Source organism: Solea senegalensis, linkage group LG6 (genome assembly GCF_019176455.1).
Source record: "Solea senegalensis isolate Sse05_10M linkage group LG6, IFAPA_SoseM_1, whole genome shotgun sequence".
NCBI lineage: Eukaryota > Metazoa > Chordata > Actinopteri > Pleuronectiformes > Soleidae > Solea > Solea senegalensis.
Window position 1 is genome coordinate 21,352,388 of NC_058026.1, and position 15,589 is coordinate 21,367,976.

At 40.9% G+C, this 15,589-nt stretch overlaps 1 protein-coding gene across 1 annotated transcript in view; it reads left to right on the plus strand.

The window, feature by feature from the left end:
• Positions 1–13,367, plus strand: part of mtnr1aa (melatonin receptor 1A a) — a 32,421-nt gene extending 19,054 nt beyond the window's left edge. Inside the window, exon 2 of the mRNA XM_044029400.1 lies at positions 11,801–13,367. Within this exon, the coding sequence (XP_043885335.1) occupies positions 11,801–12,669 (869 nt within the window). The 3' untranslated portion in view covers positions 12,670–13,367. The remainder of the gene's footprint in view (positions 1–11,800) is intronic.
• The last annotated feature ends 2,222 nt before the right edge of the window (positions 13,368–15,589 follow it).

Sequence of the window (15,589 nt, forward strand, 5' to 3'; positions counted from 1 at the left end):
GTCTGCACTGCTGCTGGATGTGTATGCTCTTGTGTAACTGGTATGACTTTTGTTCCTTCCTTTTCTCGGGGAAATAAGTGATACAGCTTTAACACAGATGTGCTGTTAAATCAGACGTATGCGGTGAAAGCAACAGCCGTGGTGGTGAAGTATTACATTTGTCACGGCATCGTGTGGGTGTGTGTTTAAGAGATACAGAGAAGGGGAAGCAGTGGTCACCACAATACTGCGGTCAAACCTGTCCCACGTGTCCTAGCTGAACTTTAAGTCTGTCTCCCCCATCTGGGTCAACCCATCAGCCCCCTGCCACGCTCAGACACTCACTCCACTCACCTGTGGAATAGTCAGGCAGGGCGTACATGTGTAAAAAAGTACCTTGCTTGTGGGGACATGTTGGGTCAGAACCTTCTCAGAATTCAGTCTTTGGCCGATAATTTGTCTAAATTGTGTTTTAACATGCTGTGCTTCCATTTCCTGTCTTTGGAAGGAGGTTCACACAGGAAAAAAACAACTTGCAGCCCATATTTTGGTGATTGCGGTGATTCGTACACGTTTGAGTGTCTGTAAAAAAGGTTATTTTGCAACTGGTTCTTGGAACCAGAAAATCTTTACATTTGAGAAACAATTACTGAAACAAATAGGAGGTTAAATTGATAATAATCATTTCTGCTGTGGCTGGAAGGGTAATCAATGTTCCATACATTATCTATACCTCTTATCCAGTGCAGGATGTGGGGGGAGCTGGATCCAATCACCAGCTTATTACAGGGCCAGCACAGATAGAGAGAGAAACAACTGATACACACCTATGGTCAATTTAGAGTTTCTTATCTAACCGAACCTCAGTCGACGTGTCTCTGGAGTTTGAGAGGAAATGAGAGTACATAAAACCCAAACAAATATGGAGACAAAAAAAAACTACACACAGAAAGGCCCTAGTTAGACAGGGAATCTTACCAGGAATCTTCTTGCTGTGAGGTACTAGTGCTAACCATATCCCCCCCCTGTTGCACTTGAAATGTCAATAAGCACAATTTGTTAAGTACAAAATATACCAAAACTCAGCGATTGTGCTAACAAGCCATCCCGTACATTTACAGCAATTACCTGATTTTACCTTCTAAATTTGACCATTGTTTAGTGCATTTATTGTGGAAAAACATGTTGTAGGAGCAGAATCTGCATACGGAGCCTACAGTGTGTCTCATTTACATACAGTATCTGTATCAGGAGCAATTTGGATGACCTACTTTTCACTGTCACTGATTGGAACTACCTCCACGCAAACACCACACCACAAGCGTTTGTCCTACTTTTAGAACGTTGTCCAGTTGACCTCGCGGATAGTAAAAGGGAGTATGTGCTGCAGTTCTTTGAACTGTGTGGATTCATCTTTTAGTTTTTAACAGCTGCTGTTTGCTCACTGGAGAACAGCTGCAGTACTGTAACGCTTAGCACCACCAGCAGCTAGAGCTGTGGCCACATGGTTCACTCAGCTCACACGTCCTCGGGGGTCTAAAGTACAGTTACCCTCACCCAATGACCTCATGTACATAAGGTGTGATGAAAAAGCAACATTTTGTACATTTATGAGCAAATATGACAGTACTGGTGTTTAACACAGACATTAGAGATGGAGATGTTGTTAGATTTCATGCCTGGTCTAACAGGTACACGTTTTATACACTGTTTTGCCAGTGGTTCGTGACACATGCTGACTGTGTAATCAGATTGACAACATGACATTGGACCACTTGTCTAGAGGGCTTTATCTGGAAGACGTCACTGGTCCTGTCAGGCTGTGTCAGGCCACCAGCTGTGGGGGCCTGGCCGACATCCAATGTGACACCACCCGTGGTGTTTTGTCATCTCTGCTCGCCGACCACAGAGAGTAAATGTGGTGGACAGGTGTTTTCACAACACATGAGCCTCAAAAATTGCAGTGCTGGTTGTAAGGGGAGCGGCGCAGTGATTGAGTGAGATTGAGAGCGCGTAAATACTGTATGTTCTTGAAGTTTGCTGAGGTCTCGATTGGCCTTACTGGGCCTGAGATGTTCTCGCTGAAGATGCTCGAACCCCACAGGACGAGCAGACCAGAGGCCTTTTTAGTTTTCCACATATAAGGCAGAAGCAAAGGCATTCATTTGAGACTTAAACTGTCTTGCCGGGGGTACAATGTTTGTCTCATTGGATTTGGAAAACACACCACTCTTTAAAGAAAAGTGTGCTCACTTGAGTGTATCTCGAAAGGAATCGTCTACTCAATAGGAAGGATTTCTTTGCCTGATAAGACACCACATCACATACACTAGTGATAAACATTCCTGAATGTCATGAGTCAGGAAATGACAAAAAAAAAACAGAAAAGAAATCATTGAAGTCATTGTTTAGATTTTTATTGAACTCATGCTGTTTGTGTGTTAGTGTTGTCAGCTGTTGTGATTAACGCTGACATCTGAATATCCCTGAGGCTACCTTAGGTCCACTTGTCTTGTGAAACAGCCCTTATGTTGAGTGTGAACGAGAATCAGGTTGACCGTGCATTAATGCCGCTCTCCACTTTCGCTGCCTCCCGTTCCTCCTCGCGCAGAAGCCACTCGAGGGCAGTTTGTGTTGCCTTTGCCCCATCTGGGCAAGAATAAACCACTTCTGCAGAAAACCACTCTTTGCTGTTCCGTCATCAGCTGATAACAAATTCTCTGTGCAGTAATCAAGGAGGCTATAGATACATTCCACGCTTTATTATTGTACGGTATGTTCTGTGTTCTTGCACTTATCCCGCACCCTTGAAATAGGTTTTGCAGTGGACGTGAGGATTAAAACCTGCCGAGCGTCTCATCATCCAAGCCTGTCACTGGCTTCATTCATGAACACAATATCCGCAAATCCAATAGTGACCCGGGGACATAATCGCTTAGCTTCTTTAAAGGGATGCCTTCATCTCCCTCTCTCTGTCTCTTTCTCTCTATTTTAATCCTTCTTTTTTTCCTCTCTTTCGCACTCTGCTTCCTTTGGATTATTAATAATACAGTTCATATAAACGTCCACCCTCACAGTTGTTTTTGTTGTTATTGAACGTAATTGACAGACCAATCAAATGAAAATAATCGTTGTTTGCGGGCTTAATTTTATTGTATTTCTTTGCACGTACACCTGGAAGCCGCCGGGCCTGTTTCTGCAGGACAGTTTTCCTCCGTCATAGAGGGCGCAGTGACATATTTTTGTGTGAATTACACACAACTCAGCACAGGAAGGGTAGAAACACATCACATCGTTTCACAGAGAGGAGTCCTTTCATCAAGGGCTCATCTTTAGCACAGGACTGCTGAATCATGGGTCGTCACAATGCATTAATGATAAAAGACGAAGTTGTTAAAAATGCTGAATGATAACCCAATGGCAGAGACCAATATACTGAATATGGAGAACAAGCACTTTTTTTTTTTTTCATTTTAAAATAGTTCTATTTTTAGATTTGAGCTTTTAGTGCTGGCACCACTGTGATGTGGCACTTTGCAAATCAAAGGACGCAGACAAAACACATTTCCTCTTTGCCTTCGTAATGGTGTTAAGATTTGATCAGATTTAGGGAAAGTATTTTGTTTCTCTGTGAAAAAAAATTGCAATAGCTGCTTAAAACTTGGCTGTTACAGTGTCCTTTGATTAGCCTGTGTTTGGGGGAAAAAGTCTGACTTTTCAGCAGCGTTTTGGTTTGCACTTCCCTTCTCAGTGTGTTGGAAAACATAACGTAGCGTTCAGTTATCATCAAAACTATAGATATGTTTAGTTCGTCCATTGTGGGCTGTAAAAACAGGTCTTTGTATAGCTGACCTGGGTCATGATATAAGGCTCATTCTGAGGTGATGGAAAAACAACAATTTACTCATCATTATTTTATATATCTGCTAAATTAAACTAACGTTTACACACTGAACATTAAATATAGCTTATTGTAGTTTCAGTCAAATATGAACTCTTCACATGTTTGGAACGGCCATTAAACTGTGTGCATACAGCACCACGAGCGTTCAAGGTCATGGAAATGCCGGCACTGCCATCAATCTGGAGCCTTTATAATTAAAATTCATAGTACGAGAATACACTGGCCTATACAATATATAGAAGGTAATTACAATTAATATTAACATATTCCTGATGTATTGAAATGTATTCACATTCCCGGGGTAGTTTTCCATACATTACCATACTTTCAAATGAGGATGTGCAGGATATTCTAAGTGTGGCTTTTGCAGTTAGATTTGGCTTCTGACCATGGATAATGAAATGTCTACGTTCATTAGTCCAGTCAGGACAAAAAACAGTTAAAAAGGATGCTTCAGCTGTTGCTAAGTTTCAACACGTGCACGCGGCGTCTTCCATGGAGCTCCGGACTCTGTGCAAGCGATTTTATTAGCACTTGAAATAGCACTTTTCAAAATGGACTAAGTGCTTCACTAAAATAAGAGATAAAAACTAATTTCATGTCACAGTTTTATTTCACAACAGCTCTACTGTGCTGCGACTGCTTCTAATCCGAAATTAAATGTAATGCTCTCACACTTTCTGCTGGTCATCAGATCCATGTTAAGCATTTAAATAATTCATCCGTTCAACAGTTGGTAGACAGCTGTCTGAACCCGGCTCACTGTAGATTGATATCTATGAATGACATTAAGTTTAGTAGTCATTTCCTGATTTTTTATTTTTTTTTTACAAAATACAAACATGCACTACATGTATATATGTGTATATATATATATATATATATATATATATATATATATATATATATATATATATATATATATATATATATAATCTAGGAATCTGTTTAAAAAAACTTGCAGTCTGCTTTTCATTGCTTATAATAAAAAGGCTGCAAATACTAAGTTCTTCGCAGGTCCCCAAAACTGCTTCTTATAATCCATCCTCATTAAATGTATTATTCCTCTCTGGCTGATTGAAATTGCAGCACAACTAACTTGTAATGTAAAATGTGTAGTATTTGTAGTTGTAGTTGTAGTATAATAAAGAAAGCTTGTGCCCATGGAGCTGATTTAGGTACATGTGATTGTATAAAATGTGGATCTGAGTCCACATGGATCTTGGGTCCTATTGTTTGGGTGGACTGTGATGATGAGGAGGTAATGGTTTCAGGTCTTCTTCAATAAAACCCATGATGCCAGTTCTTGTAAATTGTATTCCCATTTACAGGAAACTAGATGATAAAGCATATACTGTAGCACACATGAGTGGACACCAGTGTGATTGACAGCTGGTATCATCCAATGGGGAGCCTGGTTGCAGGTCACATCTGTGAAGGGTGACGCGGAGATTCTAAGGACCACTGACAGAATTAAGGTTGTGCTGAAATTGCACATTTTGAATGACCACAGTCAGAACAGCACTTGTGTCCTGAAGGACTGAAAGGCGTCACCACGCAAACAAAAAACCAGAATGACTCAAACAATGAAAAATGTAACGTGCTGCGATGCATGATAATCTGGAGGTAACTGCTTAGTCTATCAGCATCCCTGATGTGAAACATGGTCTGAGGCTATGACTGCTCTTATCAGCAGAGAAGGACAGTCAGGGGATTCATGGGCTTGACGGGAGAATAAATGCAGCCAAATGTTAACCCTTACGTTATGGACGCTCCCACAGGCAGGATAATCTGCAATCACAGGTCAGGAGACATACACTGTAACAAAATTTCCCGTTAAATTACAGTAAACTACTGGCAGCTACAGTTGCCAGCTTTAAACTGTTATTCTACAGTGTACCTACTGTGATTTACAACAACAGTTTAGTACCGTAAAGATATTACAGTACTGTGCTGTATGTAAAATAAACATTACAGTATTATACTGTCAGCTCTTTGGTTGCAGTTATACTGTTATTTTACAGTTCCTACAGCAACAACTTATTACTGTAAAACTGTAGAATGTGTTCTTCACAGTGATATAAACTAATGATTTAAAATGTTTACATTTAAAAATAAAAATAATATTAATAATAATAATAAATTAAAATAGTTATCACAGAAATGGCTCAGACAAGAGATGGCCTTACAACATTAGGCATTTATTAAAGCTGAACATTTTCAGTATCTGCAAAATCCATAAAAACACCATTACTACTTGGTTGTCAGAATTTTTTCTTGAACTATGACAAGTGATGGCTAACATTACATTCATTAAACTTTGTATTTTATTTTATACAAATTATCAGCCAATTCAACTTCAATTAACCTTACTGCTAGTTTTGGTCATCCATCAAATGTTTTAGTAGAATGGCCACATAGGGATTCACCGTTGTTGCCAGCTTCCCTGTCTTCTTTGACACCATCTTCCCCTGGCTGGGCTTTCTTCCCCTCTCAGGATTAATCCCAATGAGGCGCCTAAAATGTAATAATAGAGAAAATATATAAGATAAAGATCATTTGCATTTAATATGGACATATATATTTATGGCAATGAATGTAAGAGCGAAAGGCCGAAAACTTAGAAAAAGCTCTTGTGCATTCAGGGAAACCACACTTGAAAGATGCATTAGGCAGACAACTATTATGTGTGATAATGTGCCTGACATGTGCAAATGTATTCCTGCAGGTTTTACCACGTATGTTGCAAGTTATCATGTTTTCACTACAAGCCTTCACAGCAAAACTATCTTTAGAAAAAGAAATCATTACATCAACAACTAGTCAACTAACTTTTAACTACTGTATATTACATTAGTGCACATTTGAAGCTACTTTTTAGCTTTTTGCATAAACCTGGATAACAAGCGTCTCCCTATAAACTCCCATCAACCGTTTTACTTGAAAAAGTAAAACAACAAATGGTAAAACAGAACCTTGTAGCCCACCTTAATTAGATCTGACAACAAGCCAACTTGTGCTAATTTAAGTATTGTGCTTCAACAGAAAGCTAAACTTGTGTCCACATAGTTGCTAAATGAGAGTATGCTAGCGTATGCTAGCATGTGGCACATACTTTTGACTCAATCTTTTTGGCAACAAACTGTCAATAAAATGTTAATCCAACACAAAATCACATTAGCATTATGTTGTCTTTTGCAAGACTATATTTACCTTCTTAAGAAAGCCACGGGGACAGGATGGATGAGGGTGTGCTGCGCAGTTCAGGAGAGAATGGTGAGGAAAGCAGCAGGTGATGTCTCAAGTGCTTCATCCAGTTTGGTGCTTTCAGCAGTCCAGATGAAAACTAATTCTTCACCTTTTTGTTATTGTGTCCTCAATCTCAAATAAAAACACTGATGTGTAGGGCTAGTTTTAATTTCACTGAGTTTTTTTTTATTTTGCTCAGATTAAACTGACCAAAGAGCAAGTCTGATTTAAAAAAAAAAAAACGGAAAAAGAAAAAAATACTATATTATACTGTAAAATTACAGGTAGCTTGCTGTAAATTTTAAATAAATACTGCTTTTTACCGTAAGATTTTACAGTAGCTTGCCGTTAATATTTTGTTCCTCAAAGACATCAGAATTTACAGTATTCAACTGTATTAATGGAAAACGGTACACTACTGTGCAAAATATCCAGTATTTTTACAGTAATTTGTTACAGTGTATGTTTATGGATTATTTAGGTTATCACTGATTAAATCTAGATCTTGTCTTGGCAAATTTGGGCCAATTAGGGGAATAAGCGTATAAACGAGCAAAGCGCTGGGTTGGCAAGTGTGTCGAGGTCAGTGTTGTGAGAGAGAAGGAGCTGACAGGAGTAAATAAAATACACCCTAACTGGTGGGTGAGGATAATGAAAGGAAACCTTAATCATCTGGATGATATGAGCCAAGGAGTTGACTTTTATTTATTTATTTTTTACCACATTTCATTCAAAACAAGAGGAGACATTTTGTGAATGGAGAAGAGCCAAGAGCCAAGAGGTGGAGCTTAAATGATTAAATGAAAGTAGTCAATGAACGAGGAGAAGCAAGAGATTTAAGAATAAAAAAAAATAAGACTCTCTCTGGCTGCCCTTACACTAAGCTCCATATCAAATCGCAGGCCTTCTGTATCACTGCAACAGCTCCGGGACAAGAAAGTCACAGTCCTTGTATGACCCAGTGAAAGCCAGGTCTTAAATCCCTTTAGAAAATATGCGGACAGACCTCAGTGGAGCAGATGCTTTACTTTCAGCTCGACTAAGCCAGAGTAATTGTGCTCCGCAAAGAGGGACTCAAATCCTAATACAGATGTTTCAAGCTGATAAAGTCTTAAAGGTGTCGCCGCTTCAAAATATGCTATGAACTATTGACATATATGGGTAAAAGTCCTTTTGGAGAATGCTAGTATTTCTTTTAAATACATGTCAAAAAAAATTATGATTATGCTGCAATCTTATAAAATCTCAAAAAGTCAATATGGCCGTGTACAATTTGAAGATATTGTCAGTCAGTCAGAATTCATTTGCGGGCTACAGCGGTGAAATGCCCGGATGGGCGTCGCATGTCCCCAAATCCGACAGAAACTGGTTCAAAGTGTGGGGATTACCTGGGATTGCTCAGCCCATATCTCCCCACAAGCCAAATGAAAACCACAGGACTAATCACAGCGATGGAGACGGTGAGCGAGAGAATCCAACACGTAAAAGAACCAGCTGACTGTCAAGGCGTCTCGCAACATGACCTTGTCAAGGTCAAGGCTGTAAAAAAAAAGAAAAAAAAGGAGTGGTTGGGGTTTTAAAAAGTCCTTTAACAAGGTTGTTACAGTAAATGACATTTTCTCATTTGGCAGAAATGAAGTTTCACCGACCAGTCGTCACACCACAACCCCACAAATATTTATAACTGTCCCTTAGGAGGACATTCAGTCATGCCCCGTATCCTAACCTCACTAACACCAAGGCATCGTACTGTATAAACACAGCCAATCGTGCAACAAGAATAGATTTGCTAAAGGTCACCAGCCTATCTTGTTTCTGCCGGAGAGCTAAAAACATGTTAGTGAATCTCCACACCTATTGATGCATTCACATAAATGATCATTAGTAATGTGACAGGGGGTCACTCTGCAACTCACTCAGGGCCATTTTCCTGCTTAACATTTACCCTGTGGATCTTTAAGCTTCACATATTCTTGCACCTTGGAATGAAGTCTTAAAGCCCCACATAAATTGACACATGTGTACAATGTGATGTATAATTATCAACAATCATTTAGAGCAGTATTATTTTTCCTTCTAAACTCCTCACAAAGGTAATGGGACACTCAGTGGGATTTCAGTCACAAGATCCTATGAAAACAGCAGGTGCAAGTAATTCCCTGCAGAGGGCAGCTGAATGACAGATAAACGGATCGGACAAACCTAATTGCATATGATCCCTGGTATTTTGTTGTGGATGTGTTCTAAAGCGGTGGTCCCCAACCCCCGGGCCGCGGACTGGTACCGGTCTGTGGTCAATTGGTACCGGGCCACACAGAAAGAATACATAACTTTTAGATTATTTCCCTTTTATTTATTATCTGGTTCTGAACGATGTTTTATTTTGGAAAATTACCGGATTCTCTCCACCACATCTGTCTATGACTCACTCTTACTGCATGTCAAGATGCTTGCCTCGGTCACATGTCACGGTCGCAAGAAGAGATCGCAGCTGACGGCAGCCTTAAAAGTATGTTTTTAAGATACATTTTCCCATTTGATCGAAAAGCTAATAAAGTTGCATACACAGTGGATTCACGTTTGTTATTATATTTAGAAAATACCAGTTTTTATGCGGGTCGTATCATTTTTTACTGTTGTATTTATATGGTCTGTGAAAATATTGTCTGACATTAAACTGGTCCGTGGTGCAAAAAAGGTTGGGGACCGCTGTTCTAAAGGAGGCCATGGTTGGTCGTGGTTAGCAGCCAGAAGTCCCGGGTTCGAGCCCCAGGTGGAACAAGGGCCTTTCTGCATGTTCTCCCCGATGTGTGCATGCGGTGTGGGGATGAGGTAAATTGGACACTCTAAATCAGGGGTGCCCAATACGTCAATCGTCAAAGGTCGTGTTGGTAGATCGCAAAAAAATCATGCCGAATGGTGAATGGTTATTTGTCTCTCTGTGATGGACTGGCGAACTGTCCAGGGTGCTCCCCGCCTATCGCCAACCCGCAACCCTCCTGTGGAGGATAAAAGTGGTAGAATATCGATTGATGGATGTTTTATTGTAACAGCATCATCATCAGTAGGGTAAAACTAACCTGTCTCACTGACGGTCCTCTGAAGGAGAGAACAGGCCAATGAGCAGAACTGATTTGGACTTCGGATGCTTAGGTGAGAGTGACAGGTCTGCCTGCAGGTTTGCGGGGACAATGTCTGTTTTTGACAAACAAGACGTCTGAGCTTCAACTAATCTGCCTTTTGCACCGAGGTGATTGCAGAGATCTAGATAGACACATTTGCTTCTCCTCTGACACGCGGCTGAGGCAAACCTGAACCTGGGCCTGTCGTTGGACTTCATAGTATTGCACTTGCGACTAATCATGCAGAACATTCCACTGACTGTCTCAGTGACAGCTGTGGAAAATGCTGTGCAGCTGCATGTTCGGGTCATGAAAAACAAGACCACTCGACAGTGAATCATGCAAAATGCAGAGTTCTGTGTAATTATGGAAAATTGTAGACACAAAGCGAGACAATTTGTACAGAGAATGATATAATATTGTCTTGGCTCCTTGAAATTAAGTGTCATATTTCATATGTAGAGAGGCTGGAGATCACAGTCTGTCACTTCTCTTGTGCAACAGTCAGTGTGACAGGGTTTCCATGGGGACTCCAATCTACATGTCGTTGGACTGTGGGAGAATGCTGGACTACCTGGAGAAAACCCATTTAGACGGGGGAGGAATATAGATGAACCTTTCTCACCTCCCCACCGTGTCACCAAGTCTATGATTCGGCCAGAAAGTTCCAATCTACAAAGTAAAATCTTCAGAAAGCGTAATTTTAGCTACGGGAACCTTTGTGTGTTCTCTATGAATGTATGAATGTATTATTTTCCACCAGTTTGGGGACAAAGAAAACGTTAGAACAATGGAGAGTCCTTGCTGTCAATTACAAACATGTATTATTTAGTGACAGGGACTCCCTGCCTTACATTATTCATCAACATCAGAGATGCTGAAGTTTGTACACACACTCACACTCACACAACATGCCAAATGTCTTTTACCCTTTCGCACAAGTACAACAATTTGCAAATTCATTCCCTGTAAAAATCCAGCCTTGAGGCTTCTTCTTCTTTTTTTTCCTGTGGATTATGTAACAAAGCGGTCACAAGAACAAAAGGATGTCTTTGTAGGACTTGTGCTGGTGTGTCTGCATGTTTTAGCATATTTACAAATTGAATACACTTGAATTTAACTGAACTGCTAACCCTCTTCCAAAACATCCTCAAGCTTTTATTTTCCCAATGACTGGTCCCTCCTGCCAGGCAGGTTTTTCTTTTTCCCTTAAATGTAAGAGTAGTAGGAACATGAAAAGCCTTGTACAACAAGTTTAGCTAATCACACAGAACACATTCAGTGTGCAAGTTTTACTTTGGTACAAAACCTCCCAAGCTTGAAAGCTTTATTATTAGCCTTATTAGGTTTTTTTTGTCTGGAGAGGTTGGAGAAAGAAAACTAAGCTATGATGGTGGTTCAGTCCTTTTCAGATAGGGTTCTGTGTGCACAATAATTTGTGCTCTCTTTATCTCGTTCATACGGATGACCAGTTTGTTCCACCTCTGCTGTCACTGACTCCTGCTGTCCTTTGTGTGTGTGTGTGTGTGTGTGTGTGTGTCTGCAGGGAACATCTTTGTGGTGAGCCTGGCAGTGGCCGACCTCGTGGTCGCCATCTATCCTTACCCTCTTGTTCTCACGTCCATCTTCCACAATGGCTGGAACCTGGGTTACGTCCACTGCCAGATCAGCGGCTTCCTCATGGGTGTCAGTGTCATCGGCTCCATCTTCAACATCACCGGCATCGCCATCAACCGATACTGTTACATCTGCCACAGCCTCAAATACGATAAGCTGTACAGTGACAAAAACTCCCTCTGCTATGTGATGCTGATCTGGGCTCTGACTGTGGTGGCCATCGTGCCCAACCTCTTTGTGGGTTCACTTCAGTATGACCCGCGGGTTTACTCCTGCACTTTCGAACAGTCAGCCAGCTCAGCGTACACCATCGCGGTGGTTTTCTTTCATTTCATTCTCCCCATCATGATTGTCACCTACTGCTACCTGCGCATCTGGATACTGGTCATTAAGGTGAGGAGGCGGGTCAAACCGGACAACCGGCCGAAGCTGACGCCACACGACGTGAGAAACTTTGTCACCATGTTCGTGGTGTTTGTGCTGTTCGCTGTTTGCTGGGCGCCGCTGAACTTCATCGGCCTGGCGGTGGCCATCAAACCGGAGGTGGTGATCCCCCTCATCCCCGAGTGGTTGTTTGTGGCCAGCTACTTCATGGCATACTTCAACAGTTGCCTTAATGCCATTGTGTATGGTGTGCTCAACCAGAACTTCCGGCGGGAGTACAAGCGCATTGTGGTTTCAGTGTGCACAGCTCGCATCTTCTTCCAGGACAGCTCAAATGACGCAGGGGAGCGGCTGAAAAGCAAACCGTCACCACTCATGACTAACAATAACCAGGTTAAAGTGGACTCTGTCTGACCAGGAAACTCAGAGGAGCATAAGAGGACATGGAAGAGACATGACGCGACGTATATATATATATATCTGATGAAATTACCAAATATATTGATAGTAACAGCTTCTTTCCTCTGGGCTGTCCACACACTCATATGGTGCTATTTGACCTCTGAACAATCACGGGAACAACAGGGCCACATATCGTCTTTTTCTTGCTTTTGTTTTATCAAGCACTTTTGTCTGACTTTGCAGTATCTGTAGTGCAGTGAATAATATGATGCCGGTTCTGTTCTCATGTTTACAGTGAAGATATAAATGTATCATGTATTATATATATGTATATATATATATATATATATATATAAGTATTTATTTTGTAAGAAATGTCATGTAGATAAATATTAAGGTATATCAGGTTTCCGGTGAAATGAAAGACAAACTTTTGACACTAAATTAAATAACGCAAAGTTTATAAATCAAGTGATTTTAATAACCTTGTATGTGACACTGTAACACTAATTGAGTGCAAGCAATGTGGGTTGCCGATGTCTTATTGTATCCCCATCATTAGGTGGATTATATATTTTCATACGAAAGATCTCTTTCTCTCTTGTTCTCTTCATCTATCTCTTTTTTTTGCCACTTTGTGAGCTCATTATATTGTATGCATGGATATCAGGAATAGTTCATATGCAAAATAAAATCTGATGAGGATCTGCTTCAGCTCTCTATTTGATTTAATCACCAACGCCAAGTGTAATGTGCAATGTTCAAATGTCATCCCAGTGGCCAGTTTAGAAACGCTTTCCTCACTGCACAAGAAAACTAAGTATAGCAGCAGGCTTGGTAAGATAACGTAGAACAACAACGTTGGTCTATGTCTCCAAGTGATGGGTCTTGTTTTCCTTAAGTCCAGAAAATTGACCTTAGACTGCTCAGGGTCACTTCATTAGTGTAACGCTGTACTGCTCTGACGAATGATAGCAAAACCTGGAACTATCTTAAATCAAAAATGATGTGATCAGTAAAAATGTATTCATGTTTGCATTGGGTCGACTGTCATTGTTGAATATATATATATATATATATATATATATACTGTACAGTATGTGATGCTACAATCTCAGAAAATGCTGATGAGCAGCTTTCATTTCAGATAAGTGTATGTAAAAAAAAAAACAACCCTGTATGTGAATAGTTATTAAAATAGTTATTTCTGCTAACACGTGTGTTTGAGGAGATTGCACCTTTGAATGATGTCATCAATCGATTATTAATTGATTACTAAATTAATCGACAACTGTTTTGATAATCGAATAATCGGTTTGAAGCTTTCTGATTGTTTAAGCTTCTTAAATGTGAATATTTTCTTCATTTCTTTGCTCTGGATAACAAAGAAATCATTAAAAATCAATCATTTTGGTTTGTGGACAAAACAAGACATTTGAGAACGTCATCATGTTGACAGATTAATCGATTATGAAAATAATCGTTAGTTGCAGCTCTAGTCATGTGTCCTGTCGAAGTAACCGCGTACACGACCAATGAATTATTGTTTGACTCTGTCTGTCGTTTGATGTGATGAAGATCAGGTTCTGTCTGCAAACAAAATTCCAAGGTGAGTGTCGGTAGGCGTCGGTGTCCTTCACAGTGCAGAGGACTGCATTGCATAGGGGGGCAGGGAGCGTATATAGCGTGTAGCTGACGACATCAGCAGTGTTTGCATGTGTGTTGCATGGCATGCGTGGGCTGCCCTGTTGGTTGAACACAGACAAAGGCATCGTGCATCACAGAGGAAAACGGCTCAACTGTGCATTTGAAATCCACTTGGCTTACATAATGGCTGCTCACCATCATCCCCAAAGCAAGAACTGAAAGAGCCGGCTCTCCGCAGACTCCCTGGCCCCTCCCCCCACCCCCACTCCACCCCTTCTCTGTCCGTTTAATCCCGAGAGCTCCGTGTGGTAGCAAACGGCAGAATGGGTCGGGGATGAGCAAATGTAAAAATCCCAGGGATTTACACTGCCCCAAACAGAGTGGTACCAAAATCCCAAGATTTTTATAGCCTCGAAATCAGACATCGAAATAGAAGAGTAAAGTCAGGCGTTATATGAGCAATGGCACTGATTCAAGCCTGTATTCCATTACTGATTTAATACCAGGAAAAGAAAACAGAATGTATCCTCCACCAAGACGAGGGCCAACATAACATCTTAAGGAAAGCAAAGCAAAGCTCACGGCTGCCACAGTTAAGCCCTCCAATGTGTGTCAACTTTGACACAAATGATCTAAATTTCTGAGAAATGTTGTTGTTGGAGGAAAGATTGGACACATCTATTCATTAGACTGAAGTCAAGTTCTCCTCCAGTTCACCCAGTGCACTCACTGCCTCAACATATGTTCCATATGTCTGACGTGCTGGAAAATATAATAGCAAAACAAATAAATAAAGAACTGATTCCGAGAAACCGACACATTATTTCCAGAAAGACGACTTGTGTTTCTTTTTTTTTTCAAACGTAATCGCTGCTTTGCGATAAACGTCCTCATTCTTGACTGTTAACACAGCAGTGACTGTGATATACCCCTCAAGGTTTATACGTAACCAACTCGTACCGTGTGACCAAAGTTACAGACAAAGGTCAATCATGGTGCGTTCAGACAGACACCGCTCTGCTTCTGGGGTCTCAGAACGTTGGTGCTTTCCCGGCGAACCAGTCCGCGTTCACACCAGTTCCAGTTTAAGAGGAACCAGAGTGGGAAGTCGACACCGACTTAACCCTAACCCCTTACTTCCTGCTCATCTTCACAACCCAGAATAAGACCCGCCCACTGATGATGTCATGGTTCATGAGCTGAGGACCAACTTTTCAGGTCAGGAACCAATTTTTTTTTTTTGCGGTTTGAACATGCCGGGCCAGTTCGACCTTAGGTTCGTGAA